The 15,380-nt window shown below is 44.2% G+C and overlaps 1 protein-coding gene across 2 annotated transcripts; it reads right to left on the minus strand.

The window, feature by feature from the left end:
• Positions 1 to 3,919: 3,919 nt before the first annotated feature.
• Positions 3,920 to 15,016, minus strand: DYRK3 (dual specificity tyrosine phosphorylation regulated kinase 3). 2 transcript variants are annotated; one of them, XM_039252702.1, is made up of 3 exons: positions 14,765 to 15,016; positions 12,638 to 12,749; positions 3,920 to 5,742 (listed from the first exon to the last, which is right to left on the minus strand). In XM_039252702.1, the coding sequence occupies exons 1-3, from the start codon at positions 14,839 to 14,841 to the stop codon at positions 4,168 to 4,170; spliced, it is 1,764 nt and encodes a 587-aa protein (XP_039108633.1). In that variant the 5' UTR covers positions 14,842 to 15,016; the 3' UTR covers positions 3,920 to 4,167. The 2 variants fall into 2 exon arrangements, with proteins under 2 accessions (XP_039108633.1, XP_039108634.1); XM_039252703.1 differs by lacking the exon at positions 14,765 to 15,016 and adding an exon at positions 14,508 to 14,686.
• Positions 15,017 to 15,380: the final 364 nt, after the last annotated feature.

The following is a 15,380-nucleotide window of genomic DNA, read 5'->3' on the forward strand; positions in this document are numbered from 1 at the left end:
TTGTAGCTCTGGCTTATCTCAGGGGTTATAGATCTCAGGGACCAGAGCTTTTAGTCCCTACATGGATGGGTTCACTGGGATGCTTAAAAACTTGCCTCACTGAAATTAGCACGCATAATTTGACAGACACTTGGAAAAGGATTGTCCCCTAATCACATTATGGTTGAAGGCCAGGTTAGGAAGTAAATTCTTTTAAATTCCTAGGCTGTGGGAAGTACAGGTTGAAGATGAAAGTGGGGCATGTTGGACTGAGGATATTAAAAATACTTTTTAAAACTGGGAAGCTGATCCCTGGCAGAGGACGACTCTTCCCTGACGTGCCATTCACTCATCTTGTTGCTCTCCCTGTTTGGAAGAGTCCAGGGTGTTCGTATAGTGGATGGTGTGGCTGCTCTCCGTGCAGTGAGTTACGTTGTTCTGCAGACCAGTCATCTCTGACACCCTGAAGACCTGCAGGAACACCTGCTCTGGGAGCTTCAAAGGAAAAGATGCTTATCCTTGATTCTCAGAGGAGAAAAAGCATATGCACGCAGCCCAGAACAACCATTGCCACTTTTCTACTTCCATGTTGAAGACCTCAAATCACAGATACATGAGACACAATTAAAAATAAGCGAGAAAAAGCTTTCCGTGGTTGACGAAAGCAGTAGGAGTATTGTGAGGAAAGCTTAGAAGCATTTATCAGCTGCTACCCAAAATTTAGCATTTGACTTTAATTATGCCTACTTAGGAATTAAGCAAAGCAGAAAATGTTTCAACACGACCAGCTGCTGCAGACCCAAACTGTTTCACAGTTGAACTTTTTATTTAATCTTTTCTGTTGCTTTTTTGATCATGCAGTAAACCCCACTCTTAACAGATTAAAGGTTATAAAAATTAAAATATAATGACATTAGCCAGCTAACCCATTTTTCCCAAACCTTCTTAAAACACCATGAGACCAAAGCATGCTACGATAGTCATATACCAGTGTTGTCTGGGAAGAGCCAGGCTCCACCCTCTCTTCTTTCAGAGTCCCTGTGGGACAGAAGCAGAGTCCTTATACCATAGTTAAGGTTATGGCTGCATTTTTCATTATTACCAAGATGTCAAATACTGGACCAGAAGGAGGTGCCCTCATATAACCCTTCTCCGCTTACCCTTTCTCAGAGGAGAGACTGGAGAATGGAGATTGTGTGGGTCAATTTAAAAGACAAGAGGTGAGCACATTCCTGATACATGGAGGGAAACTGCACACTGTGAATAGCATTATAACTGGTTAATTTAGAGCATTAGGAAGACATGGGCTTGCCCATTTGAAGCTTACATTCCAATAAAAGGGAACTCATGATAGCATACGATGAATGAACAGATCAATCACCCTGAGGCCAGAAGGTAGGACAGAGTCTAATACAATGAGCAGTATTAGCTGGATTAACCAATTTCCCATGTTGAAGGAAAAAAAAATGACTTCAGCAAATGAAATAAAACAGAAATTCCTACCCTACTCTTTTCATGGTGTCAGTAGCAATTTGGAAACTCAGTTCATTCTGTCAATTTAAAAATCAGTAGAAGTCAACCAACTTGACCTGTTTAATGGAAATGATCAGAAGAACAAAAATGGCTGACGGGCCAACCACAACTGTCATAAGACAGCCTGACTCTCTGCACTAACTCTGATCTAATTCAGTCGCTCACCGCTGTGGGCAGGGATCCAAGAAAAGAATGTAACAGGGGCTGAAAGAAGGGGGCACAAGATAACAGCCTCTAAAAACGACAACGTGGCCCTAATCTTGAAGCGGACTCCAACCTCCCCAGATCCATCTGGCACAACCACCACATCTGACAGCAGCCCACGGTCTCCAAACATGAATTGGCTGCAGAGGATGGGCGTGCCAGCCTGAGTGACTCTGCTCCGCATCACTCACTAGGTTGCCAAACTTAGGCACAAACACATCCATCCACCTTCTCGGAGCCTTTTAGAATGTGTCTACGGTGTCACGGGTTACCTACAGCCTGTCACTTGGCCCGGTTTCAGGAGCCTAAATGTCTACTCAATGTACAGAGAGAGACCACATGTCCACCTCAGCCACAGGCTCCCTGGTCCCGTCACAGACGGCGTGGGCTGACCAAGGAGACTCCACACTAAAAACAAAAACACCGAAATCCAGGGCCCAGCACACGTGTTTGGGGCGGCAATCCTGGTGACACTGTTTGCTTAGAAGAGCAGGTCTTCCACCCTGATAACAACGAGCAAAACCACCTCAACCCTGCTGGGCGGAGATAACGCGGGGGATCCTTACGCAACTCCTCCGTCAGGTAGTAGGTTCAGCGGGCCCCGGAGGGGCCTAACAGAGGTGCGTGTTCCACTGCCTTCTGTCAACCAGGAGGAAAGGAAGCCATTCAAGTTTTAAATAGTGCAGCTGCTCAGGCACCAGAAGCACCAGCACGTCCCCTTTTCCAGAGGTGGAGGCCTCAGTCTGAACTCAGCCTGGGGGCTAAGGCCACACTCTGGACATTGCTTCATTCTGTCCACACAGCCTGTGCTGTGGCAATCAGAGTGCTTTTGGATAAGGCAATAGTTCCTTAAGTGGTATGCCCTTGGCATTTCTCTTCTTCTGGTTATTGCGTTGCCCAGCGAGCTTATGATCTTCCGATGTCACGGAGCTTGCAGAGACGAAATCCTACAGTAAAAATGGAACTGGGTCATCCTGAGAACAGTGTTGAAGAAAGCAACAGCCTATGTCCTGGGGCACACTTGGAGGGCAGAGTTCGGGCGCACTCTTGGAGTGTGGAAGGAGACGGGAACAAAACAGTAGCACTGAGGTATTTAGTTGTTGCACCTTCTCCACCCTTCCAAGGAGGACATTTGGCTAGCAGTTAGCCTTATTACCAGCCCTCACTGTTTAAATCTTAGCAGAGAAAAATAAAGTATGTTGAAGTGAAGGAAAAAGAAATGGGTTACCCCTAAGTTTCTGGATTTTCTTGTAACCAAAGTGCAATTAGAATCTAGGGAGCAGTCTTCAGTTTAAACAACTGAAAGTAGGATAAATTGTGGCACACTGAAGTGGCAGAGAGCAAGGAAGCAGCAAACTGTAGTTAGGTTTATTGGATAATGAATTTATAAGGAAGACAGTCCAGGGAAATGAATCAAGAAGCCTGGTCTCCAGGTTCTAAGAAATTAGGGAACTGTAGTCTGTATGCTGCTTCTACCCTTTTTTTTTTTTTAAGTTTATTTATTTGGAGAGAGAGAGAAAAGTGAGTATGGGGGATGGGCAGAGAGAGGGGAAGAGAGAGAATTCCGAGCAGGCTCTGTTAGTGCAGAGCCTGATGATGTGGGGCTTGAACTCACAAACTGAGATCATGACCTGAGCTGAAGTCAGATGCAGGTGTTCCTGCTTCTATCCTTTTAACATTCATCTGGGCAAAGAAGCTGCTTTATGTTGCTTGGAGACGGGTGTGGGTGGGGTAAAGTGATACATAGGACTTAATTTTCAAACCAGCACTTGGTAAAGTGGTAAGACATTTGGAAAACGCTTTGCCCAGGAAACAAATCAGAAGCAAAATAATCATAAAATAACAACATAAAATAAAATTGGCACAAATCATAGTACTGAAAGAAAGAGCGATGACTCATTTGAGAAGCAGTGACACCACTTCTTCAAGTGACTAACAGCTCCTGGAACCTTCCCTCATCCCATAATCTGCTGAGCCCTTTCACCTGGAATGTTCCGCAGCATGCCGTGCTGGAACAAAAGGGCTAGCTTCCGTTCTGTTCCAGAACCACAGCGGTGTCCCAAACCAGCCCTTTGGAACAGATGCTAAGAGAAACCAGACACAGTGAGGAGGGGTCAGGATCTACTTCCTGTGATACTGGCTGTCTTGAGAGAAAGGGATTTAACCCAGTAGAATACGCAAGGTGATGTACATCTGACGACAATGACGAGGATACATTGACCTATAAAAAGTCATTTAATGTACATTCCAGGATGGCCAACGCAGGCTGGTTAGGTTATTAGCCCTTGAAGAGTTCTGTTATAGACATATAAAAATGTTTTGCCGTGTTAAAAAAAAGAAATCTAATCTAACAAAAACATATCCACCAATGGGCTTGTGTCTTTCCCATGTTCAGGTCTGCAAGGTAATTAAAAATACATACATATGCATCTCTGAGCACAGCACTGCCCATTAGCTAATGAGTTTTGGCAGTACACTGCACAGAGGTATACCACCATTGGATTCTGACATTAAGTTAGCTTTCAGCTTATTGGCTATTCCGACAACTGGAGGCAGCTTGGAACCCAGTCCCTGGAAAGCATTTGCAGGATTTACCACCCGTTTACCTGACACCTTTTCAATGGTCAGAGGTCTGGGCACAGACTTACTAATCCAAGGATGTCTTAGTGCTTGAGCCGGGGTCAAACGGGCAGAGGGGTCCCAGTGAAGACACCTTTTCAAAAACTCTATGAACAAGTAGTCGTCACACCCTTTCAGTGCTGTCACCCAGTCTTTGCTGCCTGGTGGCCCCCGTTTTTTACCCCTGCGTGAGCGACCCCCCACGAGCACAACCCTCCCATCTGCCTGAGTAGTCACGGAACAGTAGCGAGGTAGGCCCTTGGAGTTAATGAAGTACTTGGCACGTTTGGACTGCTCCAGAAGTTTCGGTGGTGGCATCCCTAGCAGCTCCATCATACAGGCAAGCTGGTCTCCCTCGTCCTCTCCTGGGAAGAGAGGCTGCCCCGTTAACAGCTCTGCCAGGATGCAGCCGAAACTCCATATGTCTATGGGCGTGCTGTAGCGGCCCCCCAGGATGACCTCTGGGGCTCTGTAGAACCGAGACTGGATATATGTGTAAAGCTTCTGGTATTCGAAACAGCTGGACCCAAAGTCAATGACCTTGGTTGCGCTGCGCCCATGGTGTTTCAGGAGAATGTTTTCTGGCTTCAGGTCACAGTGAATGATCTTATTTTTGTGAAGAGCATCCAAGGATTGCAAGATGGATTGAGCAAACTTGCGAACTAACTGGACACTAAAACCCTGAAACTTGTTCTTTTTAATTAGCTCATAAAGGTCTATGCTCAGCAATTCGAAGGCCATGCAGACGTGGTTCCGGAATGTGAAACTTTCCAGCATGTGGATGACATTCATGCTCCCAGTTTTGTCCTGCTTTTTGAGATGCTCCAAAATCCGGATCTCCTCAGCTGCTTGCCGATGGAAGCGCTTTTCGTTGCGCACCATCTTGAGGGCCACATACTGTCGAAGTTTGTGATCGTAGACCCGGGCGACCTGCCCAAAACTCCCTTTGCCAATAATTTTCAGCACCTCATATCGATAAGCTAGATGGTCACGAGGTACATGAATATAGGCCCCATCTGCATCATCATATCCCCCGTTATTGGGACCACCGATCACTCCATGTCTCTTTTTGGCATTTGGACCCACGAAGTAAATTTCTGGATAATTGACGATCTCCAGCTTCTCGTAGGCAGTGAGGTGGTGTTTGTACTGCTTCAGTGCTTGCTCTGGAGTCAATGGCACCACTTTTGATGCTTTGGCGGAACTGCTGGCTTTTACCGCATTCAAGCTCTCTGCACTTTTACCCTGAGAAACGGTGGGAGAACACTTTTCAGAGTCGCTGATGCCATCCGACTGGAGAGTATCAGATCTTCGATTGCCAAATTCTTGAAACAGCTGTTCCACCTTCACCTCACCTCCACTGAGAAAGCGCTGGGTGTGGTCTCTTGTTAACTGCTCAGCAGTGGTCTATGGAAAAGAAAAATGAATGTAATGGAAAAGCCAGTAGAAACACTGAAGGATGTAAGAATCCTCCCCCTGACTCAAAGACAACGCAACTGTCCAGTCACATAGGTTACACTGACCCAAAAGTGAGGCAAGACAAGCAGGAATCTCTAGAGACTTGTGTTCTATCGATCTCAGACCCCCCGAGTACAACGACCCCTTCGGCCCCCTACACGTGCCCTGTTTTGTCAGAGACAGATGGCCTTCCTCCCAAGCCCTACACGTGATAGGTTCCTTCTAGTAGGCACGTCTTTCTACTGAGAATCTTTTCACCCCATCCATTCAAATCCTACAATCTTTCAAGGCCCAATTCAAGCCCTCTCTCTTCTATCTAGAACTACCCTAAGTCCATACTAACTAATCTTAATTGTAGCTTTTCAAACCTGTATCACAGAATCTGCACTTGATTATATATGTACTGTTTCATACTGTTTACTAACTGTTTCAAGTATCTTCCCGAATATTAAGGGCATATACAGGATCAAAATTTGCACATTTTAGTGTTCTATTAAAAACAAACAAACAGAGGGGCGCCTGGGTGGCTTAGTCGGTTAAGCGTCCGACTTTCGCTTAGGTCATGACCTCGCGGTTCGTGGGTTCGAGCCCCGCGTCGGGCTCTGTGCTGACTGCCAGCTCGGAGCCTGGAGCCTGTTTCAGTCTGTGATTCCCTCTCTCTCTGACCCTCCCCTGCTCACGCTGTCTCTCTCTCTCTCTCCTAGAAATAAATAAAACATTTAAAAACAAACAAACAAACAAACAAACAGAAAAAGGTACAGGGTGCCTAGGTGGCTCAGTCAGTTAAGTGTCCGACTTTAGCTCAGGTCATGACCTCAGTTAATGGGTTCGCGTCCCACATCAGGCTCTGCGCTGACAGCTCAGAGCCTGGAGCCTGCTTTGGATTCTGTATCTCCCTCTCTCTCTGCCCCTCCCCCGTTCGCACTCTGTCTCTCTCAAAAATAAACAAACATTAAAAAATTAAAAAAAAAAAGGTGCTCTATAAATGATAAATCACCACTAAGGGACAGAGGAAGGACTTGAACTCAGGTCTCCTGTCAGTCCAGCACCCTTCCCATGAACACAACTTGGCACCAGGTTCTCCCCGTGCCTGAACTCCTCTCCACCTAGGGCTGAATGATGACTGTGGCCTGGAATTATACAAGGCCTCAATATTTACTCCCGGGTTCCCCCCAAAAATGACTGAATCTTTCTAGCTCAGCTCACTGAATCACAAGAGTTCTAAGCCAAAGAGGGCTCCTGAGATCATCTGGGCCGGTTGTTTAAGTATCTGATGAAGAATAGTGAGAATCCAAGGTCCTGGGGGATAAAGTGGGGGAGGTTCTTGTAAAAACTCTCTCCCTAAGAGATTAAGTCTCTCTCTCACCTACACCTACACCCACTCTTTCTCAGCAAGAGCCTAAGTGATAATGGCATACTACTTTTTTTACTTGCATTTGCTTAACATTCTCCTTCAAGGAACAGTAACCCACAGAAGAAAGCTTTACTTATTCCTTTGAGATGAAATACAATTCTTTGAAGTTAGACACAGGAAAGGAAAAGGACAAAAGACAAATACTTTAAAAAATTGCACACACACACAGAAAAATTAAGAGGGTGCTATAAGGAAAGAAGAAAAGAAATGGAAAGGTAATGATCCAAAGTGGCCAAATCTTTAAAAAAAAAATTGTTTTTAATGTTTATTTATTTTGGGGAGAGAGAGAGAGACAGAGTATGAGCAGGGGAGGGGTAGAAAAAGAGGGAGACACAGAATCCGAAGCAGGCTCCAGGCTCTGAGCTGTCAGCACAGAGCCCGATGTGGGGCTTGAACTCATGAACTGTGAGATCATGACCTGAGCTGAAGTTGGATGCTTAATCCACTGAGCCACCGAGGTGCCCCCAAAGAGGCCAAATCTTTAAACACAAGAATTTTAATCTAACTCAAAAAAAAAAAAGTACATAGCCTGTTACCTAAACAACAATATAAAAGATAATATATAGGGGCACCTGGGTGGCTCAGTGGGTTGGGCATCTGACTTCGGCTCAGGTCATCATCTCATGGTTGGTGGATTCGAGCCCCGTGTCGGGCTCTGTGCTGGCAGCTCAGAGCCTGGAGCCTGCTTTGGATTCTGTGTCTCCCTCTCTCTCTGACCATCCCCTGTTCACGCTGTATTTCTCTCTCTCTCAGAAATAAATAAAAACATTAAAAAATAATAATAAATAAAAGATAATATATAAATAGCAACAAAAAACAAAAGATGAAAAAATTTAAGCGTTGGCAAATTTTAAATACAGCTATAGTTATGCAAGCAGGACACATAGTTCCTGTCTGCTCCTTTCAGGTCATTTAATCAATTTAAACATTTGTGGAGTCCTGTAGTTACAAAAACAGGATATTACAAGATTGCACACAAAGTGAAGTTGGCAATACAATGGTAGCCACACTTCGGTATGTGGACATTAAATAAAGAGATGACATATGGACCCAGAAAATTCTCTCTGACACTAAAATCGAGAACTATCACTGGTCAAGAAAATAATATAGGCCTGCTGAGAGAACCCAAACATCTTGCTAAGATGTAAATATACTGCAATGTTTTTCTTAGCAGTGATTAAGTCAAATAACTATCCCTCATTTTAAGTGGTTTTTTTTTAATGTTTATTTATTTTTTAATTTTAACGTTTTATTTATTTCTGAGAGAGAGAGACAGCGTGAGCAGGGGAGGGTCAGAGAGAGAGGGAGACACAGAATCTGAAACAAGCTCCACTGAGCCACCCAGGCGCCCCAATGTTTATTTATTTTTGACAGCGACAGAGAGACAGAGGGAGACAGAGCATGAGAGGGGGAGGGGAAGAGAGAGAGGGAGACAGAATGCGAAGCAGGCTCCAAGCTCTGAGCTGTCAGCGCAGAGCCTGATGTGGGGCTCTAACTCAGGAACCACGAGATCATGACCTGAGCTGAAGTCGGATGCTTACCGGACTGAGCCACACAGGTGCCCCATTATTGCTGATTTTAGGGATAAAAAAAAAAAAAACAGAAGAGGGTCCCATCCATCCATCCATCCATCCATCCATGTGACATTCACAGGAACCCTTACTGTTCACTATTACAAGTGCTGAATAAAACAGGTGTTCTCAAGGAAGTCCAATATGTGAGGAGATAGACTGGCTCAACTAGGGAGTTACAATTGTTTGGTTTTAGGTGGATTTACATAACAAGAATGAAACTCTGCATGCAACTCAGCTAGTTTTCTTTAAAATTTTTACTACCTAACTTCAATGCCATCTAAAGACTTAGCACTAGTATTTTGGGGACACATGCTGGAGAAAAGAGACGTCAAAAGGCTTGGGATGGAGTCCTGGCTCTACTGCTTAAAAGCTGTAGGTCCATGGGTAAGTTGTTAAACTTTAGCTCAGATTCTTAGCCTCAGATTCTTTACTTATAAAATGTGGATAATAATACCTACTTACGGGATGCTGTGTAAATCAAATTATAATTAATAATATATGTGAAAGACCCTTACAAGCTATAAAACATTTTACAAACACTGGTAATAAGCAGGCAAAATTCTCAACATATTAAGGTTTAAACTCATATACGCCCTCTCTTTCTCCTTTCGGTTCATCTCTCTGTGGTCCCTCCTTCCGTATCTTCTGTCTCCCTCCACAGATGTCTGGCACTAAATAAATACCTCTTCTGCACATGGTGGCGCCCACTACAGACCTTCTTTTAGGAGGCGTGGAAACAACTCACCCACTTTCTCCCTGCCATAAAATGTGCTTTCAACTTGCTATACCATTTAAGGTGTTACCTCTCCAAGATATATGAACTTTAACAGCAGATCAGTGCCTTAACCCAAAGGAATGACTCTCTAGGAACTGTGGTTATCCATGACACGCTGGTAGGAAAAGTATTTGGGGTCCAGGGTCCATCCCTGGGTATTTCACCTATGCTGCCTACATGTAAGGCTGTGCGGGCTCTGGAAGTCTTCATTTCCATCTGTGATAAAGAATGGGTCTTGGGCACAGAACATGAATATGAATGGATATGTTACAGAAATTTCATTTCCACAGAACTATTACAATAAGATTAAGGATGCCATTTGGATTTCCTGACTCATGGTTTTTCCTTAAAGTGAGCCTAAATCTCTCTCCCTGCAAACTGCATCTTATTCTGCCCTCTGGAACGACATAATGTCCAGATTTCATGATCCCAAAAAGGGGCTGTCCTGCCCCCACCACTTTTCCCTGCGCTCATCATCCCCATTACATCCTCGGCCTCACACGGCCTGCGTCTGGCTGCTTCCTATCCTATTCACATTCTCAATGCAGGCTGCGCTTTATGTCTCTCTTGGAGTGTGGCTCCCAGAACAGAACACAGTACCTCAGGTACAGTCCACTGTGGGTTATCAAGGTTTGAATCTCCAGTGAATCTGAAGAATTCCAGGAAGGAATTTTTCCACACAGGGACGGGGTCTCTTCTCAGGTCTCTTTCCTTCCTGTAAATAACTCAAATACTGGCCTGAATCAATTATGTATCAAGACTGTTGTGCTATAAATAAAATCTTCCTTCCATTGTTCTAGCAGAATCTACCATTTGCACACAAGTTCAAGTAGAATTGTTATAATACTATATATTTCCAGTCCGCAGTTATAAGCACAGTAACTGAGCAATGTACATCATCAATTCTACCAACTATTTTCTTAATTATGTAACTATATCCAGAGAGACAGATAATGTCAGATTAATCATGTTTTATTTAAGAATGTTTTACGTACACTGCTAATTTGGAGGACTCTTGACATTTCAAACAGAATCTGAAATTCTCAACTGTGTTAATCAAGCCTTGAAGATCCTGTTGAGAAATTCCAGAAAGGAATATCCTTCTCACCCAGATATGAAACACTACTCTTTCCCTAGCTCTTGACCCTAAATCTGCAACACAAAGCTTAAACCCAATAAAGCCCCACAAGCAGATGACTTACAGTTTACAGTGAGAACGTAAGAACACCTTGGATAAACTAAGCTTAAAGGCTTTGTGGAAAGAGCAATAGGGTCTGGGGATGGAATCATGCCTTAATGAACTATAAATGCCACCAAGAGGTCAGAGAGCATTGTTTTCAACAGAGTTTGCAAAGATACCATTAGGGTAGAATGTAAAACACCCAATTTCCCAAAAAACTGTTACTCTGTATGCTATCCAGAGACATTCATTTTGATCCTGAAACATACAGTGTAATTGACCTACTGGGAGGTGGTGATTAGCACTGGTTAACTCTAAATTGAAGTTAAAATGAACTTTAAATCACATGTTAATGCACCAGCCCAACTGAAAAGAGTTTCCTACAGAGACACGCTAACTGGCAGCCAGTAACGAAAAAAACCCAGAGTCAACCAGAGGAGTCTGTGGTTCTGGAGTTCTGAAAGGTTTTCACATATTAAAGAAATAAGCTTGTTGAGAATGGAAAGGAAACTTACTGTACTCCAGGGAACACGTTAAAAATAGGGTGACCAGCCTTCCAAATATATTTAGCCAATACTTTGTACTATTTTTAGCCTTAGAACTAGTGAAAAAGATTGATTTTAATAGCAAAAGCTAACAAAAGTTGGAAAGGGCTATGAAAAATGCAAGTAGTTTTTTTTAGAATATAGAAACTGGGGCGCCTGGGTGGCTCAGTCGGTTAATTTGGATCTTGTTTTCGGCTCAGGTCATGATCTCACAGTTCGTGATACTGAGCCCTGCCATAGGCTCTGCGCTGACAGAACGGAGCTTGAGATTTTCTCTCTCTCTCATTCTCTGTCTCTCTGACCTTCCCTAGCTAGAGTGCATGTGCACACACACTCTCTCTCTCAAAATAAATAAGCATTTAAAAATATATTAGAATATAGAAACAATTTTAGGTCTTTAAAAAATTTTTTTAAATGTTTTATTTATTCTTGAGAGAGAGAGAGAGAGAGAGTTCAAGCGGAGGAAGGGGAAGAGAGAGAGGGAGACACAGAATCCGAAGCAGGCTCCAGGCCCGGAGCTGTTAGCACAAAGCCCGACCCTGGGCTTGCACGCATGAACTGTGAGACCATGACCTAAACCGAAGTCGGATGCTTAACCGACAGAGCCACCCAGGTGCCCCTCACAATTTTAGGTCTTAAATACAGAAATGTGAAGGAGAAATATTACAAATAGTCTATTTAATTACTCAATTTGGTCATTAGGTGATATATGCATCCAATTTTAAAGTCACAGAATAGCTTCTCCCTGTCATGGAATTCCTCCAAGCCCTGTTCTCCCTACTACTCTGTGTATGCTGATGGAATATGAATTAATTTTTTTATTACCTTAAGTAAAACAGTGTCAAAAGCTAAATGTCTGCAAGGTCCAGAATGATTAAATGCATCAAAAACCAAACTGTATTGTTCAAGTTTTATTTATGATCTATTAAGTGATTCTCTTTAGCATACTAATAAGCTAGGACTGCATTTTTATCTTGCAGGGAAAAAAAACTTGCAGATCTATGAATTCAGGAGTATTATCTGTTCTCGTTCTTGTTGAAATGAACCTTTACAATACACTATGTCATTCCACACAAAAATAAACATTCCCTAGATAAAAGTAGCATAGTATTTTTTCCCTCATGCCATATAATTTATCCCAGTGATTGAAAGGAGTAAGTGGGGCTCCAAATCCAAATCATTCTGTAAAGCTAAACTTGGACCACAGAAATTGTTATTCCAAAGTCAAGAAAAATCAAAAGGAAACAAAAGAGTCTCACTGAGTTGCCAGTGAGATGTAATTGTACCTTGGGCATTAAGTAGCACTTCCTTCTTTCCAAGACAACCAGAGAGCACAGAACAAGTTCATTTACTTACATTTAGTCTTCTGGGTGGAGGTGGCTCAGAAGGATTGCAGAGTACATTTGAACAGGGTGGACATTTGGTTTCATCTATCATCATGAAGGTATCATAGACACCATCCTCCAATCTAGTTGAAAGGATTACAGATAAAATCCATCAGTGACTTAAGTATATAAACTTGTATTCCTAAAACACTGTGTCTTTACTGCTTCATATCTGCCACAAATAACTAATACAAATAAATGTCTACACTGCATTTTGGCATTGAATACAAACAACTAGGGTACTTGGCAAAAGAATAGAGAAAACCCAACTTCTCTCTTTTTCCTTTTTTAACAAAGGATAGCATTCTAGATTTGTATTTTGGAATAGTTATAACAAGTCTTACTGTGCAAATGTGGTTAACAAGAGGGACTATTGGGGTGCCTGGCTAGCTCAGTCAGGAGAACATGCAACTCTTGATCTTGGGGTTGTGAGTTCGAGCCCCACACTGGATGCAGAGATTACTTAAAAATGAAACGTTTAAAAAATAAAAAATAAATAAAAATAGGGACTATGAAAAGGATCTCATTTAACTTACTACATGAAAATAAAGGCTGGCTTAAATCTGAAGCCTAAAAGCTAACTGGCTCAGGAAAATGAAAAAAAAAAAAAAAAAAAAGGAGAGGTAACTGTATTTTAAAAGTCAGAGCTGTGGATTCTAATCTCTGCTCTACCACTAGCTGTTTACTACCTTCTTTTTTAAGTTTGTTTTCCACATGTTATAATGGGAAGAATAGTTCCAGTCTGCACACTTATACGTCTTACAGGCAAGAAATAAAAGGCTTTCTTAGGGCTGTCTTCTTTTCATTATTTATTTACATACCTACTTAACATCTACCTAACTTGTAGAAATGTACAGTGAATACAAGTACAAATCTCTAAATTACACAAAGTACTGAATTTTACTTCTTTACCCACTCCATTTTCTAGTGGATGGTGGAAGGTAAATGCTAAATGATTAAGGACCATGTCCCTGTTTCTTCACGCTGTGCCTCTGCCACAAATGAGGGAGAGGATTTATTTAATCCAAAAGATGGTCCTAGATACTGTATTTCAACCACCATTAAGAACATGAATTTCCCAGTCATACACATCAGCCTTTCATTGTATCATTTTTACATAATAGACTACAAATACAATGATGATCACGAGGTTGCAGGGGAAGGATTTTTAAAAATCTTTTAAAGCATGCTGAAATATTTGTTTTAATTTCAATCTGTAAAGTTGCCTTTAAAAACTTGTAAAATTAGTTCTAGAGTTTTCTTAATTAATGTGTTACAGAAATACAAATTTTTTAAAAAGTACAAATATTCTTGAAATATTCTTTATAAAAACAGCTTCACGTTCTGATAGAATTTTACATATCTTTAATGGACACTGCTTCTCTGACAACCAAAAATTCTGGATGCGACTGACTCTTTGCCAACAGCATGAATATAACAAATAAAATGGGACAGGCGTCCACAATCACAGAGAAAAATACAGACACTTAAGACCTACAAGTATTCTTATAAATAGGCAGAGGAAATTACCCAAAGGAAGTCTGCATGCAAATGAGCGGGTGGGGGTGGGGGTGGGGGTGGGGTCTCTAGTCTCCTTTTAGGTGTAAAATACAATGCGAGGCGGACAGTTTCTCAAAATAGGATCCCCTGAAAGCCCTACTTAGCGCAACCCTTCACCTGCATATCCCAAGCCAGACCGCACCCCTCACGGCAAACCCCAAGAGTTCAGCCCTTGGTTATTTGCTCTGAGCAACAGGGCTTCTTTGGAAGGTATTTGCTTCTTGCCATCCCAATTTGTTAAAAACCCCTACAGAAAGTGCCAGCTTCTTAGAGTTGCTTACCATATCCGCGATCTAGGGCTGCTTCTCCTAGCTCCGCTCCAGCCCCCTCCTCCACTCACCGCGAGCTGGGGGGAGGGGAGCTGATGGAGACTAGGAGGGTGGGCCGGTCCCCGGGACGAGATCAGACTCCTTCCCTCGTCCCTGCTACGGGGGGTTCACTCCACCTCAGCCTAGGCCTTCCCCGCCCCCCGGCTTCGCCAGCCTGCGCCAGCCGCCCACTCGGGAGCCCCCAGCCCGTTACCCTGCGCCGCCGTTACCTCCGCTGCTGGGGCGGGAGTCCGGCTCCGGGCGGCCCCGCATCCTTCCGTCCGGGCCCGCGAGCTGTGCCTCCCATCCGCTAGCTCGGGACCCCTGGGGGGAAGGGCGGCGGTTGGAGGGTCCGACGGGCAGGGTCCACCTGCGCTGGGGCGGCTGCCTGCGGGACCGCGACGCTTCCCAGGGGACTCTCGTCCAGACTGCAGCTCCGCGCGCCTTTGCTCGCGACTGGCCCGGCCGGAGTGGGGAGACGAGCGCCAGGGGCGGGAGGAGAGCCAGGGGCGGGAGGGGGAGCGGCGTGGTCGCCTAGCAACAGAGGCACGCCCTGGGAAACGCCTCTGCGCAGTTACGCGATGACGCCAGGGGGCGGGGTCCGAGGCTTCTCCCTGCGGTGCGGCGCTCTCCTCCGCCCCGGGCGCCGGCTCCGGTAGGTTCGCGGAGGGGCGTCCATTGCTGCGCGGCTCGCGCTCGCTGGCAGGGGTCTGTGCCGCGGGAGGGAGAAAGGCCCCGGGGGAGGATTTGTGGAAATAGCACTTAACCCCCAGCTTCTGCCTCAGAAATGCAGGCGCGCCCCTCAATGGTCTGTTTTTCAGCGCCTTGTAGCCTAACCTTAAAACC

This window comes from Hyaena hyaena, unplaced genomic scaffold (genome assembly GCF_003009895.1).
Source record: "Hyaena hyaena isolate Hyena2069 unplaced genomic scaffold, ASM300989v1 scaffold_429, whole genome shotgun sequence".
Classification (NCBI taxonomy): Eukaryota; Metazoa; Chordata; class Mammalia; order Carnivora; family Hyaenidae; genus Hyaena; species Hyaena hyaena.